Source organism: Lipotes vexillifer, unplaced genomic scaffold (genome assembly GCF_000442215.2).
Source record: "Lipotes vexillifer unplaced genomic scaffold, Lipotes_vexillifer_v1.1 scaffold4, whole genome shotgun sequence".
Classification (NCBI taxonomy): domain Eukaryota; kingdom Metazoa; phylum Chordata; class Mammalia; order Artiodactyla; family Lipotidae; genus Lipotes; species Lipotes vexillifer.
Genome location: NW_006785876.1, coordinates 828090 through 845474, shown reverse-complemented (window position 1 = coordinate 845474; position 17385 = coordinate 828090). Strand labels below are relative to the sequence as shown.

General features: G+C 40.0%; 1 protein-coding gene across 1 annotated transcript in view; it reads right to left on the bottom strand.

Moving 5' to 3' along the window:
• The window catches only part of DNAH8 (dynein axonemal heavy chain 8), a 332081-nt gene that overhangs the window by 260305 nt on the left and 54391 nt on the right, over positions 1-17385 (bottom strand). The window contains exons 19-23 of the mRNA XM_007458310.1: positions 17012-17128; positions 16083-16202; positions 3701-3836; positions 2737-2852; positions 775-881 (exon numbers count right to left, since the gene is read on the bottom strand). Coding sequence (XP_007458372.1) covers positions 775-881; positions 2737-2852; positions 3701-3836; positions 16083-16202; positions 17012-17128 — 596 coding nt within the window. The remainder of the gene's footprint in view (positions 1-774; positions 882-2736; positions 2853-3700; positions 3837-16082; positions 16203-17011; positions 17129-17385) is intronic.

The window sequence follows — 17385 nt, the reverse complement described above, 5'->3', positions numbered from 1 at the left end:
AAAGAGGAGGAGGGAGGGAGGGGGGAAGAGAGGGGGAAAGAAAGGGAAGGGAAGGAAGGGAAGGCAAATTTTTAAAAAGAGAAAGCACAAATGGCTCATAAACATGAAAATATGTTTAACCTCATCAGTAACCAGGAAAATGATTTAAGTGATTTAAATCCCAGTGAGACGCCATTTCACACCCTATATGCTGGCAACAATTTTTTAATTGAATGACACCAACTGTGTGCAAGGATGAGGATCCATAGGCACTCTCATGCTAGGCACTACCTGGTAAATTGAGCCACGCATACAGCCCAGGGCCCAGCCATTCCACTCTTAGGAGGTGCAGCAGGAGACAGGCACAAGAATGTTCACAATAGCCCAAAGTGGAAACAGCCCAATCTATCAGCATAGATGCATCTCAAAAGCAATACTGAACACAGTTCAAATACAGGCAAATTAAATGATACAAACATGGGGTAAACTGTCAGGCAAACCAAGACAATGATAAACATCAAGTTCAGGATAGTGGTTACCTTCGGGTGAGCAGAGGAAGGACCAGTAAGGGTACTGGTAGTGTTCAGTGTTCTTTGTCTTGGCCTGGGTGCTAGGAACATGGCTGCTCATTTATCACTGTTCTTGCAGTATTACATGCTTGTTTTCATACAGTCTCTTCATAAATGCCGTGTTTTAAATTTTACAATTATTAAAATTAATTAATAAAAATAAAAAGTGCTTTAGCGTTATGTTGTGATAGTATTACCAGACATATTTAGCATATTTTCAACTTGCCTGGCAACAAATATTCTTCTTTTCATTGTGTCCAAAGATAACCGTGTAGCTTTTTGAAGACTGTCTAGTAATTGATGAGAGAAAAAAGCGTAGACCTCTTTACATTCCTGTAATGAGATATCATATTAAATTTGGTACAAAAAATAAAAACTCTAACACCCCCAAAACAATAATACAATATTAGAAGTGACATGCGAAAGATGAAAAATAATAAACTATAAAATTTCAATTATATTGTAGAAATAAATTCAATCCTAAATTACTTGTTTTTTTAAACAAGTAAGAATACATGAAAGGTGTGCTTTCATAAACACCCTAGCAAATTATAAGGCCTTACTCAAAAGCCAAAATTCAAAAACAGCTAATTGAAAATAATCCTGGTTTGCTCAATATTCAATAATTCACTCAACAAAACTGAAGCACTTAAGTGTGGTGCACTTTTCAATGCTTAGAGGTGTGGGCACAAGAGGATATGTAGTCTCCAACCTCAAAAATCTCAGCTTGGTGGATAAACATATTTTAAAATGTATGATACCAAAATACATGGGATGAAATTGCCGCCGTCCTGGCACCATGGTTTGTCCCCCTCTGCAAGCCCTTCTTTCCCACCAGAGAAGAAGTAGCCACATTTACTGGTCAGAGCACAGAATAAATACTGAGCCTGGGCAGGAATCTGGGCACTACGTCTTGCTTGCACAGTGATTCACACATCCGGAGCCAGGCTCTGGCCACACTGTTCCTCTCCACCCTACACCCTGACACTTTGAGTCTGGGTGGGCCAGTCAGGTTGAGCTGAGTCAGAAGGGAGACTTATCAGGTGTGAACAAAGAGGAATATGATCAGGTTGGTCAACTACCAGGCTAAAGTGCAGGCATGACATAATCAGATGCTTGCGTTAAACCACTGCGGAAGCGACGTGGAAGATGGATTTGAGAGGCAGAGGCTGTTTAGGAGATGTCTGCACTGATGCAGCTCTCAGTGATCTCCCATTTTGAGAGGCTCTGATGGTACTCAGTCTTGCTCTAAGGACCCCAGCCAGTGTCAAAGGGAATGCAGTTGGAAGCGAAGAACTCTCCTGCTGACCCCCACCAACTGAAAGCGGCTGCCTGGTGCATGGTACTGAGAAGCAATCTACAGCTAAAATCTAGACTCAGCGGGAAAGTGTTTCCTGATCAATTAGTGATAGCATCCTTGAGCCAGAAGGTGAAAGTGAAACAAACATGTGCTGTCTATTTCCAAGACTGTGTTAGGGTAGGGGTTAGAGAGTGTAAAAGAATGTAAAATGGAGAAAGAATGAAAAGATGAGTACGGAGGATTAAAAGAAAACTGACGGGAGCAGGAGAAAGCAGGAATTAGTACAAATGTGGGAGTGGCACTGAGAGTTGATGCACGACCAGAAGGCCTAAGAAGGCCTAAGAAGGATGAAGAATCCCCATGTCTCCTCCTCAACTTTCATTCTCAACACAGCTCAGCATAATGTGAGAATCTGCCCACCTGGGGTTTCTCCTGCGGGAGAGTCCACAGTGTTAATAAAAAAGGCAGATCCCTGGACCCCAAGAGAATCAAAACCCGGTCTTGCAATACAGGTAATTCTATTAAAAACAATAACTGAGAACAAAGTTCTCCACTTTGAGTCAAATGGATTGGCACTACAATCCCAGATGTGACATTTACTACATAAGAAAACACGGTCAGTCACAATAGGGGGAGATAACTATATAAACTGTAATTGATAGAATAGCATTAAAAGTTGACAGTGCTGGGGAAAACTGTAAGGATTGCTGTATCTTGTCAGATGCTACAGTATAGAATTGAAAATTCTATTTTCTGGATTTTGTTACAAATCCACACAGACTGCTTGCAGAACTGCCTGGGAAAAAAAAACCCCACCATTTGGGGTTATCTACAATCTTATGAGTCATAATTCTGTGAAATTGCATAAGGTTGCTTTACAATAAATACCTTTTTAAATTCATCTTCTTTATCATTAACATCAACCTCAGGCACAATATCAGTCTCATAATCAGCACTTTCACCCTCTTCTGTTTCACTTCCAAAAACAACATGTTTTCTCTGTTCTATAGATAAAAGATAAAAATATAACAGTTAATACTTGGCATGTGGTTTATTCTATATAACCAAAACTTCTTAGGAAGCTCCTTCTTAAAAAAATTCTTAATTTAAAAATTAAAAATTTGTTGCTGGGGGTAATCACCCTTGAATTCAATTTAAATCATCCATCTCAACAGAATTAACATTCTATTAAGAAATACACTCTTTAAATATACTGTACTCTGTATTAGTACCCAGAATTAAGAAACATTTAAAGAGGGGTTTTTTACAGGCTCTCTTTCTAAAATACCTGTTTACCTTTTGGGTTTACCATCTTAAGCTGACATGTTCGTGTTTTTGATACTTCTGATGAAAACTACTTAAACTAAGTGGAAAACCTCTCAGAGAAAGAAGAGATGAGGCGAATACTTGTTTAAGCTGGAGTTTCTCAACCTCAGCACTACTGATAGGCTTTGTTGTTGCAGCTGTCCTATGCCATGGAGGATATTCAGCAGCATCTCTGGCCTCTACTCACTAGATGCCATCCCCTCACAGTGTGACAGCCAGCATGGTAGAATGCTGTACCAAAAAAAAAAGTTAACATAGCAGGCCAGAGACTGCTATCCATGGAAGGTCTTGCTTGTAAGGTTGGTCCCCAGTAAGTATCTATGAACCTGGATTTCAGAAGGGTGCCCACCATTCCCTAATTCATAAAAAGGGCTCACTGTGCCTGAACTGCAAACGGTGTGGTTTATGTTGAACATGTGCTCTCCTTCTGGGAGTCTGGAATTTTGGTGCCTGCTAAGCACAAGGTGCCTACTTGAGAACGTATCTGTAACACTTGTGATTCAAACATTGTAACCAGCCACATTACCTGGTAACTGTTTTGCTGTTTTCCCACTGTATTTAACTTCATAAATAGTCTCAAATATTGATATAAGTTCTTTGACAGCTTCTTCCACGTGCTTACTTTTGTGGTTTAGAACCTCAGCCCATTCCTTTGTGTATGTCTATTAAATAAAGAAATGACTATTAATTTCCAGATACTTAATACTACTGTGAAATTTATTAATATGACTTCAACTTATCACACTCTAATGCCATTTGAAAATACCTAGAGATAGTGGCCAATAGCATAATGTTTCAGACCCCAAAGTGTCAATGGCTAAAAGCAGCTTGAGACAGCTGCTAAGTCTCAAGCAAAGAAAAGGAGAAAGAAGAAACATTCAAAGTTTTTTTTGGCCACACCAAGTGGCATGCGGGATCTTAGTTCCCCGACCAGGGATCGAACCTGCGCCCCTGTAGTGGAAGCGTGGAGTTTTAACCACTGGACTGCCAGGGAAGTCGCAAATTCAAAGTTTTTGACCTTACCTGACTCATTCACACACAGAGATCTACAGTCCCATTCATACAGGCAAAAAGAAAGAAGACTGAAGGCCTAGGAGATGAAGATGTCAAAGTTGAAAATGAGAAATGGTTTTTAAAAAGGACAATCGAGGGACTTCCCTGGTGGCACAGTGGTTAAGAATCCACCTGCCAATACAGGGGACATGGGTTCGAGCCCTGGTCCGGGAAGATCCCACATGCCACGGAGTAACGAAGCCTGTGCGCCACAACTACTGAGCCTGCGCTCTAGAGCACGTGAGCCACAACTACTGAACCTGCGTGCCACAACTACCGAAGCCTGTGCACCTAGAGCCCGTGCTCTGACACAAGAGAAGCCACCACAATGAGAAACCTGTGCACCACAACAAAGAGTAGCCCCCCGCTCGCCGCAACTAGAGAAAAGCCCCAATGCAGCAACAAAAGACCCAATGCAGCTAAATAAATAAATAAATTTATTTAAAAGAAAAAAGAAAAAGAATGAAAAGGACAATCCAAAGTGTTGTTTTGAGATTCAAATGTGATAAGGTTTTTAAATGAGCATGATGTTGTATGCCAGGCATCAATTTAAGAGCTTTAGGTGTATGAACTCATTTAACTAAATGACAACCTCTTGGGATAGGTAATATTACTGTACCCATTTCACAGATGAGAAAACTGACTCTCAGAAAGAATTAAAAATTTGCCCAAGGTCACACAGTAGGTGGTAAGAATAGGGGTTTGAAACCAGCTTTGTGTGATTCTAAAAGCCTGTGCTTTTTGCCTTTTGAACTTTTCTAATAGTCAGCAAAGGCTTTAGGAAGAAGTGGAGAACTAAATTCAGAAAAGAAAACTGGATTATAAAATTGAATAGGCCCTTTAACATACAATGTCCATGCGTCTCAGGAAAGAGAAAAGTAAATGGTAGCAGCCAACTTGGGCCTTCAAAATCACCTCTGCAAAGGAACCCGAGCCTATCTATGCAACCTCTCCCCAGATAAGTCTTGGGAGAGCCCATATTCCCTCTGTACTGCCTTCATGTGTTCCTTTCTTGGCTACTAGACTGAGAGAGAGAGACTTGCAAGTTTGTCCCCCCGATTTACACCACCTCATCTGCATCTGAACCCATCTTCATCTTTTCTCAGTCTCAGGGGAAACGGTGTTCCTCCTCCCACCTGACGACACTCTCTGATCCTCCCCACCCCCACGAACTCTTCAGATTTTGCTCCATCATTCACTCATTCCACCCTTTCTAATTTATTCAACACAGTGTTAAACTTTGGAATGACAATGGTGGTTGAGAGCCACTTCAGTCTAGCAAGGAAAACAAGTGTTAAGCAAGTGGACACTCACAGCTGATCATGGAAGATTGGACACACGTGTTTATTTACACACCCCCTCCACTTGCTTTGAAATCCCTAAGAAAGAAACCAAACTACTAGTCAAACATGACAGATTAAACACATATGTTTATCTTGGCACTCCCATGATATCTCTGGAAACCTAGACAAAATAACATAAAGTCAGCTTTTATGTTAAAAAAACAGGGTCACAGGAATAAGTGGGAAGATGTCACATAAATTCTTCTGTATGTTTCCAATACTATATAATAATAAAGTTAACGGGATTTGATAATTGGTGCTAGGACCACTGAATATCCACTTGCAAAATGATGAAACTAGATCCTTGGACCGTACACAAAAACTAACTTAAAATGAAGCATAGATCTAAATGTAAGGGCGAGGGACTTCCCTGGTGGCGCAGTGGTTAAGAATCTGCCTACCAATGCAGGGGACACGGGTTCGATCCCTGGTCCAGGAAGATCCCACATGCCGCAGAGCAACTAAGCCCTTGCGCCACAGCTACTGAGCCTGTGCTCTAGAGTCTGCGAGCCGCAACTACTGAAGTCCGTGCACTTATAGCCTGTGCTCCACAACAGAAGAACTCACTGCAATGAGAAGCCCGCGCACCGCAACGAAGAGTAGCCCCCACTCGCCACAACTAGAGAAAGCCCGGGCGCAGCAACGAAGACCCAAAGCAGGCAAAAATAAATAAATAATTTTTTAAAGTAAATAAATGTAAGGGCAAAAACTATAAAACTCTTTAAAAAAACATAAGCATGGATCTTCATGATCTTGCATTAGGCAAATTTTTCTTAGATATGACACCAAAGCAAAGCAACAGCAAAAAAATATATAGATGAATTGGACATCACCAAAATTTAAAACTTTGGGGCTTCAAAGGACACCATCAAGAAAGTGAAAAGACAACACACAGACTGGGAGAAAAATTTTGCAATCTGATACGGGACTAGTATCTAGAACATATAAAGAACTATCACAACTAAAACATAAAAAGACAGATCATCCAATTTTAAAATGAGCAAAGGATTTGAATAGACATTTCTAAAAGAAGGTACATAAAAGGTTAATAAGCACATGAAAAAGTGTTCGACATCACTAGCCATTAGGGAAATACAAATTTAAGCCACAATGAGATACCACTTTACTCCATTAGGAAGGCTATAATCAAAAACACAAATAATAAGTGTTGGCAAGGATGCAGAGAACTTGGAACCCTCATACACTGCTGGTGGGAATGTAAAACAATGCAGCCACTTTGGAGAAGTCTGCCAGTTCTTCAAAGGGTTAAACTTGGAGTTAACGTATGACCCAACAATTCCACTCCTAAATATACACCCAAGAGAAATGAAAATGTGTCCTTGCAAAACTTGTACATTTATGTTCACAGCAGCATTATTCACAATGGCCAAAAAGTGGAAACAACCTATATGTCCATCAACTGATGAATGGATAACTAAAACGTGGTCCATCCATACAATGCACTATTATTCAGCAGTAAAAAGAAATGTAGTCCGGATACATGGGACAATATGAATGAACTTTGAAGACACTGTGCTAAGTGACAAAAGCTCCAGTCACAAAATACCACATACTATATGATTTCCTTTGTATGAAATGCCTACAATAAGCAAATCTGTAGAGGCAGAAAGTAAAATAGTGGCTGCCCAGGGCTAGGAGGGTTGAGAGGAAATTGGTAATGACTGCTAATGAGTATGATATTTCTTTGGGGGTGATGAACAGTTCTAAAATTGACTGTGGTGATAGCTGCACAACTCTGTGAGTATACTAAAACCACTGAATTGTACACTTTAAATGGGTGAATTATATGGTATGTGAATTATATCTCAATAAAGTTGTCAAAAATAATAGCTAGTACCAGAAATAATTTGAAGCAGGAACTGGGGAGGAAATGGAGCAGGGAAATGAGAGATGGGAAAGTGAAAGCAGCATGTGTGCGCATTTGGAGAAGTTTAGTTGTGAATAAGAAATGAAGAAGATATGCAAATGTTTTCGTTTGTTGGCAAGGAAAAGGGGAGAGTATATTAGACTACTGGTGGGAAGGGTCCCGTAGAGAGGACAAAGCTGAAGACCTAGAAGAGGAAGAAAGACTGGTGGAGTAAGGTTGCCAAGAAGGCACAAAGGCATGGAATCTACAGCCTGTGTGTGGAGAACCTCAATTTTGAAAAGAGGTGGGAACTTTCTCCATGGAACCAGAAGGAAAGAAGAGTTGGATGCAGAAGCAGTCAGCAATGTACCAAGAGCTCTGGCTGTGCAAACTATTTACATGACTTTAATTCAGAGAACTATAAATAATCCCTGCAACTCTGTCAAGGCCATCTTGCCAGGCATTCCAGGTGCTGGTTATTCTCCGTTTGCCCCCTGCAACCCATTCTCAGCTCTTCTCTGCCCTGCTCTGTGCAGAGGGAAGCTGCCTCCTGGGGCTCCCTTATTCTCTGACTTCCAGTTGGGCGTGACCCAACGGGAAGCACTAGCAGAAGATAAGAGAGCTGCAGGGCGGGTAACTCTCACTCCCTCCTTGGTAGAGGACGGTAGGGCTGCGTCTCTGGTAGAGGCCGCGTCTCTTCACAAACTCAGCTCCTACGGGATGAGCCCTCCCATATGGTTCCCACTTTTACTGGATTCTGAAAGCACTGTTTCCTTCTTTGGTACCTTCAGCCCCAGCAGTGCTGATGACTCTCTCCCTTGCAACTCCTGAGGTGTCTCACCTTGCTGGGATCTTCACTGGCACTGTCCCATACACAATATTCCCAGCTCCATCCTAGTACCTGAACCCTGATCAAAGAACTCACATTTGGTCCTTGGTGAATTAGATCATCTCAGATAACCGTGACAACTCACATTGCCATAAAAGCCAGGAGTAAGAAACTTGGATGTACACATTCCACTGCAAAGAAATTTCCTGTCTCAGTTGGTGACCCAGTGGCCCAGCCATCCTTTTTTGTTTAACAAGTGACAAAATAATGCCATGGCACAACAGACTGCAAACACTGCCTCTATATGGTGTCACTACCAGCTGGGGCCACACAAAGTAAAGCATCTCTTCTTGGGAAGACTAACTAGTCATTGAAGATTAATAAGACCATTCTTACAAGTCAGTGAAGAACAGACTGTAACGCCGAGGAGTGGGCCGGGGATGGACCGGAAGGCAGCCAAACTGATTTTATGGGTGGGGAGGGGGGTGTTCCTATTTTTAAAAATTGGGATATAAATCATATAACACAGATATACCCTTGTAAAGTGCACAATTCATTGGTTTTTAGTATCTTCACAGAGCTGGGCAACCATCACTGCTATCTAATTCCAGAACATTTTCATCACCCCAAAAGAATCCCCATTCCCATTAGTCACGCCCCACTCCCCCATCTCCACCGCCCTGGCAACCACTAATCTACTTTCTGTCTCCATGGAGCCAGGGTGAATTTGCTGATAGAATTTTTAATACCCTTTCATGTATTTCCCGGTGTTTTCCTATCATAACTTGGATCATAATATTTCCCTGAATTTTCTATTCCATTTGTCTATCTACCAATATACAGCTATGTTAATCAGGGTCCAATAAGGAAAACAGATGCCACACCAGCTATTTTAACAGACAGAACGAGAAAATTTAATATAACAAATTGGTTAAACAGCTATTAAATGACCAAAAAGGCAAAAAGGGACACAGAGGTCACAGAGGGACAGTAACCGCAGGAAGCAGTGCCCGTTCCGGGGTGCGGGGGAGCCCACGGAGGAGGGTGCAGTTATTGGAACCTGGAACTGGGAAGTGAGGGAGGTGCCTGGCTAGCGCTGCTGGCTCAGAAGCTCAGAGAGGGACCTCCTGAAGCTGGTACATCTGAGAGGCACACAAGGCTGATTCCGGAAAGGCTGGAAAAACCTAGGGCCTGGAACTAATGGCCACTGCCAGGGTGAAGAGCTATAGCTCATGTAAACGTGTCAGCAACAAGAGGCAAAACAGGAAGGAGCGCCCATTCTCTCTTGTCCAGCCTCCTATCGCCCCCACTGCAAAGCCTAAAAGGGAGCCAGCTGGCCAAGGATAAATGTAATTTGCAGAGTCATAGAGTAGAAGGACAGATTTGAAGCTAACACAAGGTAGCTTTTTAATAACATAATCTGTCCTACAACCACAATTAGGTGCTCCAAGATAAGAAGGACTTGTCATTACTGCAAATAGCCCTGGTTCCCAGTATTGTCTGAAACCACTGGTTAGTGCAAACTAAATTTGTCCCCCAAAATTAGCGTTATATATAGCATGTTTCCAAAACTGATTTCTGCCCAAAGTGTTATCCAACTTGCTTTGTCATTACATATGTTATTCTGTCTTCACTGTAATGGTCTACCTAGTGATAGGCTTGTGGGAAGGCAGCCCATGTGTTACTAGATCTTAGATCCCTCTAGGGCAAGTGACTGGGGCATACTGATTGACAAAGGTGCTCTTCAAAGTTCCACTTCCTGTATTTTGACTTGTGTCATCAATGTAACCAGCACATTCACACTCAGTCACCTTTAATCTATCCTAATTTGCCTCGTTTGTGTGATTTATTTCTTTTTCTATGCACATGAAAGTTTTTTGTTCGTATGTTCAAAGTAAATTTTCTTTGGTAGTGTGAATTTCACCCCACTGAGCAGTGGATAGGGTCAGAACAGTTATGCGCACATACCAATAGAAATGATTTTCACTGTAAAGGGGACAAAATGAAGGAAACCAATGTAGAAATTTCCCTACTCCTTCATATGCTGTTCATTTATAAGTAAGACCTGGTATGAAGTATATACAGTCAGATTCTAGAATGAGTGAGAGGAGAATGACAAGGAGGAAATTACCCCTCATCCCCAGGCAGGAAACAGGAGACTTTTGGAAATTTTCAATTGGTGAAAAAAGACCCACACAGCATTTGAAGGGCTCTCCCTCCTAGAATAACACAGAGCCCAGGAAATAGGGCAGACTCTATTTGCCAACTCAAGAAATAGTACCCCAATATATTAGTTAGAGATGCAGAAATAATGCTATAAGAATAGCTAAAAGTTAACAATGAGTGCCTTTCCTAGCACCCAGGTTGTGATCTCCAAATACCATTTTCCACAAGTAACACTGAAAGGAATGAAGGCTGACTGGAAAAATGAGGAATCCCACATCTGGGGCAGGAAATGTGCAAGATAAGCCTAAGAATTCCTACGGTTCCAGGAAGCAGGAAAGCTTTCAAACACTACTGGAGTCATATCAAAAACATAGAAGCCAGCCTGTAGAATTCCACTGGACAAAGATGAGAAAATTTAAACATAAAAAAGAATAATGACTGCAATGGACTGAATCCCTCAAATATATAATAATCCATATATTCATAATGATATTTAAATAATTTAAACCGCAATGGGTATTTCAGAAGTTGCTAGTGAGCCAACTCATTATTTTGAAAACTGGTATATAAAAGAAAAACTGAAGCACTGAACTTGACTTTTCTGTACAAACATTATTTCACAGTAACCAACCAGATAATGAGGGAAATTTCTTCTTTATAGAAATATTTTATCCATAAATGCTAAAATTAGAAAATCAACAAGTTGCAATCTCTAGGCAACAATAATGGCTCTAGGCAATAATAATCAAAGGCTGCTAAACTCTTCAGGTGAAAGGTTGGTGGGAAACTTTATAATAATGGATAAAGCTGACTGCACCTCAGCCCACTAATTAATCTTAATATCACGAAAAGGGAAACAGCCTGATAAAATGTGCCTCCTTATGTGATGCAATAGGAAGTACACAGTGTCACCTGTGAACTATTCAGTCAAGAAAAGAAAAAGTAATTGAACCTGAACTGAATCAATCCTCCAGAGCTAATTAAAATATACAGGAAACTCAGGGGATAGAAGAATATGTTAATACGTTAAATCATACTACTAGGATATGATCAGCAAAATTTAGAACATGGAAAATTCTATAGGACAAATGATCCCATTTCTTCAACAAATGAAGAGCATTAAAAGAAGGAAGATGGCAAAAAAAAAAAAAACTTGAATAGACATTTCCCCAAAGAAATATACAAATGGCCAATAAACACATGAAAAGATGCTCAGCATCAGTAGTCATTAGGAAAAGGCAAATCAAAACCACAATGAGACTTCATACCCATTCAGATTATTATGAAAAATGCTTTAATCTTTATAAATGGAAAATAACAACTGTCAGCAAGCAGGTGGAGAAATTGGAACCCTTGTTGTACATTGCTGGTGGGAAGGTAAAATGGTATGGCCACCATGGAAAAATAACTGGTGATTTCTCAAAAGGTAAACAGAATTAACATGTGATCCAGTAATTCCACTCTGAGTATATACCCAAAAGAATTGAAAGTAGGGACTCAGATAATTATACACTAGTGCTCATACTAGCTTAATTCACAATAGCTAACCCAAACATCTACCAACAGATGAATGGATAAACACAATGTGGCATATCTATACAATGGAATATTATCCAGCTCTAAAAAGGAATCAAATTCTGATACATGCTACAATAAGGATTAACCTTGTGCTAAGTGAAATAAGGCAGATACAAAAGGACAATGTTGTATGATTTCACTTACATGATATACATAGAATAGGCAAATTCATAAAGATAGAAAGTAGAATAGAGGTTACCACAGTCTGGGGTGGAGGGGAGGGAAATGGGAAATTATTGTTTAATAGGTACAGAGTTCTTGTGTAGATGATAATAAAAAGTTCTGGAAGCAGATGGTGGTAATGGTTACAGAACACTGTGAATGTACTTAATGCCACTGAACTGTACACTAAAAAAATGGTTAAAATTATAAATTTTGTGTTATGTATATTTTACTGCAATAAAAAAGGTACAAGCAAAGAAAGGGGAGATGATAAAAAGAAACTTAAGAGGTATATGAATCAAATGTAATGTGTGAACCTGTTTGGTTCCTAATTCAAACACATTAACTCTAAAAAGAAAGTTTCTACGAAAGTTAAATATATTCATGATCTATGACTATGACCCAGCAATTTCACTTATGGGAATATACCCACCAAAATAGGTGCTTAGGTTCACACACAAAAAAACCATGTACAAGAATGCTCAGTGTATAATCAAAAGCTATGAACTACCCAAATGCCTTCAACAGTAGAACAGATACATAAATTGTAATAAACTCAGAAATTTAAATACTAGCCAGCAATGAATGAGAATGAAAGAACCCACTATCGCACACAACTACACAGATGAATCTCACAGACCCTGAGCAAAATAAACCAGACATAAAGAATATCTGTGGGACTTCCCTGGCAGTCCCGTAGTAAAGACTTTGCCTTCCAATGCAGGGGGTGTGGGTTCAATCACTGGTCAGGGAAGCTAAGATCCCACATGCCTTGTGGGCAAAACACCAAAACATAAAATAGAAGCAGTATTACAACAAATTCAATAAAGGCTTTAAAAATGGTCCACATCAAAAAAACAAAAACAAAAACAAAAAAAGAATATATGCTGCATGATTCCATTTATGTGAAGTTCAAAAACAGGTAAAGCTAATATACAGTGACAGAAGCCAAAATGGTGATTACTTTGGAGTAGAGGATGTTTGTTGCCTGGAATGGAGCAGGAGGGAATCATTTGCAGTGAAGGAAATGTTCAATATCTTGCTCTTGGATTGGGACTTCCCTGGTGGTCCAGTGGTAAAGAATCTACCTTACAATGCAGGGAACGTGGGTTCAAACCCTGGTCAGGGAACTAGGATCCCACATACCATGGGGCAACTAAACCCACGCACCACAACTACTGAGCTCATGTGCCCCAACTAGAGAAGAGAAAACCCACATGCCACAACTAGAGAGAAGCCTGCACACCGCATGCCTCAACGAAGATCCTGTGGGCCACAACTAAGACCTGATGCAGCCAAAAATAAATAAATTAATAATAAAGAAGTCTTTAAAAACAAAATCTTGCTCTTGGAGAAGGTTACAAGGGTGTGTCATATGTAAACATTCACTGAATAAGTGCACTTAAGATTTGTGCAATCTGCTGTATACACATTATATCTCACACACACACAAAAAGACATAGGCCTAAAATGAAAAGAAAGCTGAAGCTACAACTTTTGTAGGTTTTTTTCCCATAACCAAAAAGCCACATGAGGCCTCGGATCCCTTCACAAGGGTAGGAGGTTGGAACCCTTCCCCTTCCCCCCACATGTCACCAGGCAAATAAAGGGCTACGGTCTCAAGCATAGATAGCAACCTTGGTTGAGGCTCTGGGGTAGACAGACAACGTCTCCCTTGGAAATTTACAACCACTAGCTCACCTCACACAGGTTTAGGACTTGAGATTATATCTATACTACCTTGGAGTTTTGGAAATTCTATCGTGTGAGAAACTAACTCAAACTATCGACTGAGTTGGTAAAACTCCTAGATACCACACAGGAGCAAATAAAAAGAGACAGGCTCTCAACTAAACAGACAGGTGCAAATTAGCTCACAATCCAAAATATTAAAAACATGAAGACACAAGCCACCCTGAGCAAGATTTGACAGAGACAGCAAAGAGCAGAATTAGACCTCCAATTTCTTCAGATAATGGGACTGTTATAAAATATATTTTAAATATCTAAATGAAGAAGTAGAGTTTTAAAAAGAGAAAGGAAGAAGATTATACAAAAGACCACATCTATTTGAAAAAGAATAAAGAGTAACTTCAAGAAACAGATAAGTAAATTTGGGTAAATAGAAAATTCAAAGTAAGAGGGTAGAGAGTAGAAGTATACCCAAATATATTGATAGGATAAATGTGAATAGACTAAAATTACAGATTTTTTAAAAACAGAGATTTTTCAGAGTAGATTAAAAACAAAATCCAGCTAAATGTTCTTTACCAGAGAAAACCTAAAATAGGAGAACCCTGAAAGGTTGAAAATAACAGAATACAGAAAGATATATCTGGATAATAATAACCAAAAAGAGCTGGTATAACTACACTGATAGCAAACAAAATAGACTTTAAGGATAAAAAGCTTAACAATGATAAAAGAGAAAAATGGCCAGGAAGACATAATCATTTTAAACTTGCATACTCTGAACACAGGATGTTATAATTGGTCATTTAGTGCTGTCTGTTACAGCCAAGGCCCCAATGCTGAGAACAAATGCTTTTAAGATCCTACACATTATGAAAAAGGCAGTTTATCCAAAGGTAGCAGGGGAGGTAACCCTCAGCACATTGCCCACCTTGAGGTTATAAAAGGCAAGTTTGATCATTGACAGAGATTTGGTAGAAATAAGTGAAGGGAATTTCAAAAGAGCTACTCAGAGTCCTTGATCCATGACCTCTACAATCTGGGAATAGAGGGGCTTCCCCATGCCTAAGTAGTCCTGAAACAAGAGGCTGGCTGGCTGCCCAAAAGGCACAGAAAGGTGTCCTGGGAAGAAGAAGCTGCATTTCCATAGAAAGAGAGGCAAAGGCACCTGTTTCCCATGGGTCAGGTTAGATCCCTTGAGATGGAGCCATCCTTGGTTGTCTTGAAAAGGACATTAGCAAGGTGACCCAAACCAGCAAGGTGGGTGTAGCTGAAGCACAAGGCAGGCAAGAAAGAAAAAATGCCTTCACTTTACGTTTTGAATGAAACATAAAGTGAGTGCTTTTGAGAAAGACTGTGTTATATGCCAGGCCTCAAAAATGATTAGACAGGGTTCCTGTCTTTGTGCTTTTGAGCCAATGGAGGATAAATAGGTAATCAAATAAGATCACTATAATGTGATGCTGAGGAGGTTAGGTGGGTGCCACCGCCACTGAAGGATTTAAGCTGGGGAGTTTCCACAATCAGCTTTGGTGGCAAGGTGGAGGATGATGGATATGATGGGGCCAAATATGGGGGCAGAGAAACCAGTTAGATCACAACATCACATGCTAAACTCAAATGAGCATTAAAAGCCTGATCTGGAGTTCAGGCTTTTTGAGCATGAGCTACACGTTCTCCTTGCATGGCCCCTGTGATAAACCTTTCTCTGCTCAAAAAATAAATAAATAAAAGCATGACCTAAGAAAAGGGTAGTAGGTATGGAAAAGAAGAGGCAATTCAAGCAGAATCTTAGTAAGAGGCAAAACCTGGCTAAGCCCTAAAAGACTGACTGGGTTTGGGGATGGAAGTGAGGAAAGGAGGCTGGATGATGCCCAGGTGTATGGATGACTTAAGGGGAAAGGATGTGGTAGTTAAAACCATGAGTGTAGATGATATTGCCCTGGGAGCATGCACAGAGGAAGAAGAGCAGTGAGCACTGACAGGACCCAAGGGGACTCCAGCATGAGGCTGAGGACATTTTTAAGATAATGTCTAAGGTGTGACCCTGGGCTTGAGCTGTTGATACCTTATAAGTCTTTGGAGCTGAGGATGTCCAAAAAGCCCCCAGAATGTCTAAATGCCATGGACAGAGATTTCTACGTTTAGATTGCAAATTCACATTTTAGGTTTATGAGCCAATATTTCTATGAATAAAATATAACACATAAATGCATACCTCATTGAGTGTCAACATATCTTCCACTTTGGTAGCACCGCTTTCCGGCAGGGAAATTAACACTGTTTTGGCTATCTCCTTTAGAACTGTATCAATATGCATTTCACACAAGTCATTGATCTACCAATGAGAAAACACACATAGAAGAAAAATCCTCTTTCATCTAAAATGCCCTTGAGTTATAAATTGATTTAGAGGGCTATATCCGGAAACTTGCATCCTGAGCCAAGCATAATTTGGTGGGAATTTTAGGAGTACATCTGTGCTTGACATGGAACTGAAGTTTAACTGAGCAGCAACATGTGCCATAGCCTCATATGCATTATCTCCTTCAGTCCTCATTCCAGCCCATGATCATTACTATCCCAGTTTTACAGCTAGAGAAACCAAGGCTCAGATAAGTCAAGTAACCCAGGGAGGAACACACAGCTGGTGAAAGTCAAAGAATCCTACCTTGGTTTATCTGACTCCCAAGCCTCTGGGTTTTGTCTATAACACTATGCTGCCACCACAGACAGACTAGCACATCTAAAAAGATACACGTTTCATGTAGCAAACATATCAGAAATCAATAGACAGTCTCCAACTGGATGACTACCTCATCTAATTAACATTAGATGCCTCAAAATGTAAGCACTCCATCCTGCCACCTTCCACAGTCTACAACTATTCCATTTTCTAAACTACGCTGTGGTGTTGAACCATTGTTTTAACATATTAATGGCAAGGTAATCTGGGGACAAGAACAAGGCAACCCTAAATGAAAAGGCCCCCAATCAGTTAAAGAAACATAAAGCTTTTTTTTTTAACGTAATGGATGTTCTTTTAGTTAAAAGTCACACCCTTTAAAGAGCTTTCATAGATAATCAAACCATTACTTACAGCCTGAGTATTAATGTATGTAGTTTTTAAAAATGTATCCATCATACCTTCTTTAAGAGTTGATTGAACATATCCAAAACTGAGTCAACTTCTTGAAAAAAGCTTTCTAGTGTTAAAGATGACCATGTCAATATTGTGAGCCCTTGTCTCAACACAGATTCCACCTAGAAAAAGAGAAAAACAGTTTCCATTATTAAAAAGGAGCATCTGCATTTATAAAAAAGGCTGCCTTTTATTACCTGGAAATATTATAGGCTGTATTTCCTTAATTCTATTTCCCCTCCATTATACCTAGTAAAGGTGACATTTTGTTTTTAATCATCTTTGGCTGTCCATAAAGCAATCATGGATTCTTAGAAAGTGCTCATTATTTAGAGTTATTTGTTTTTCAAAGTCAACAAAACTTAAGACAGAAATCATC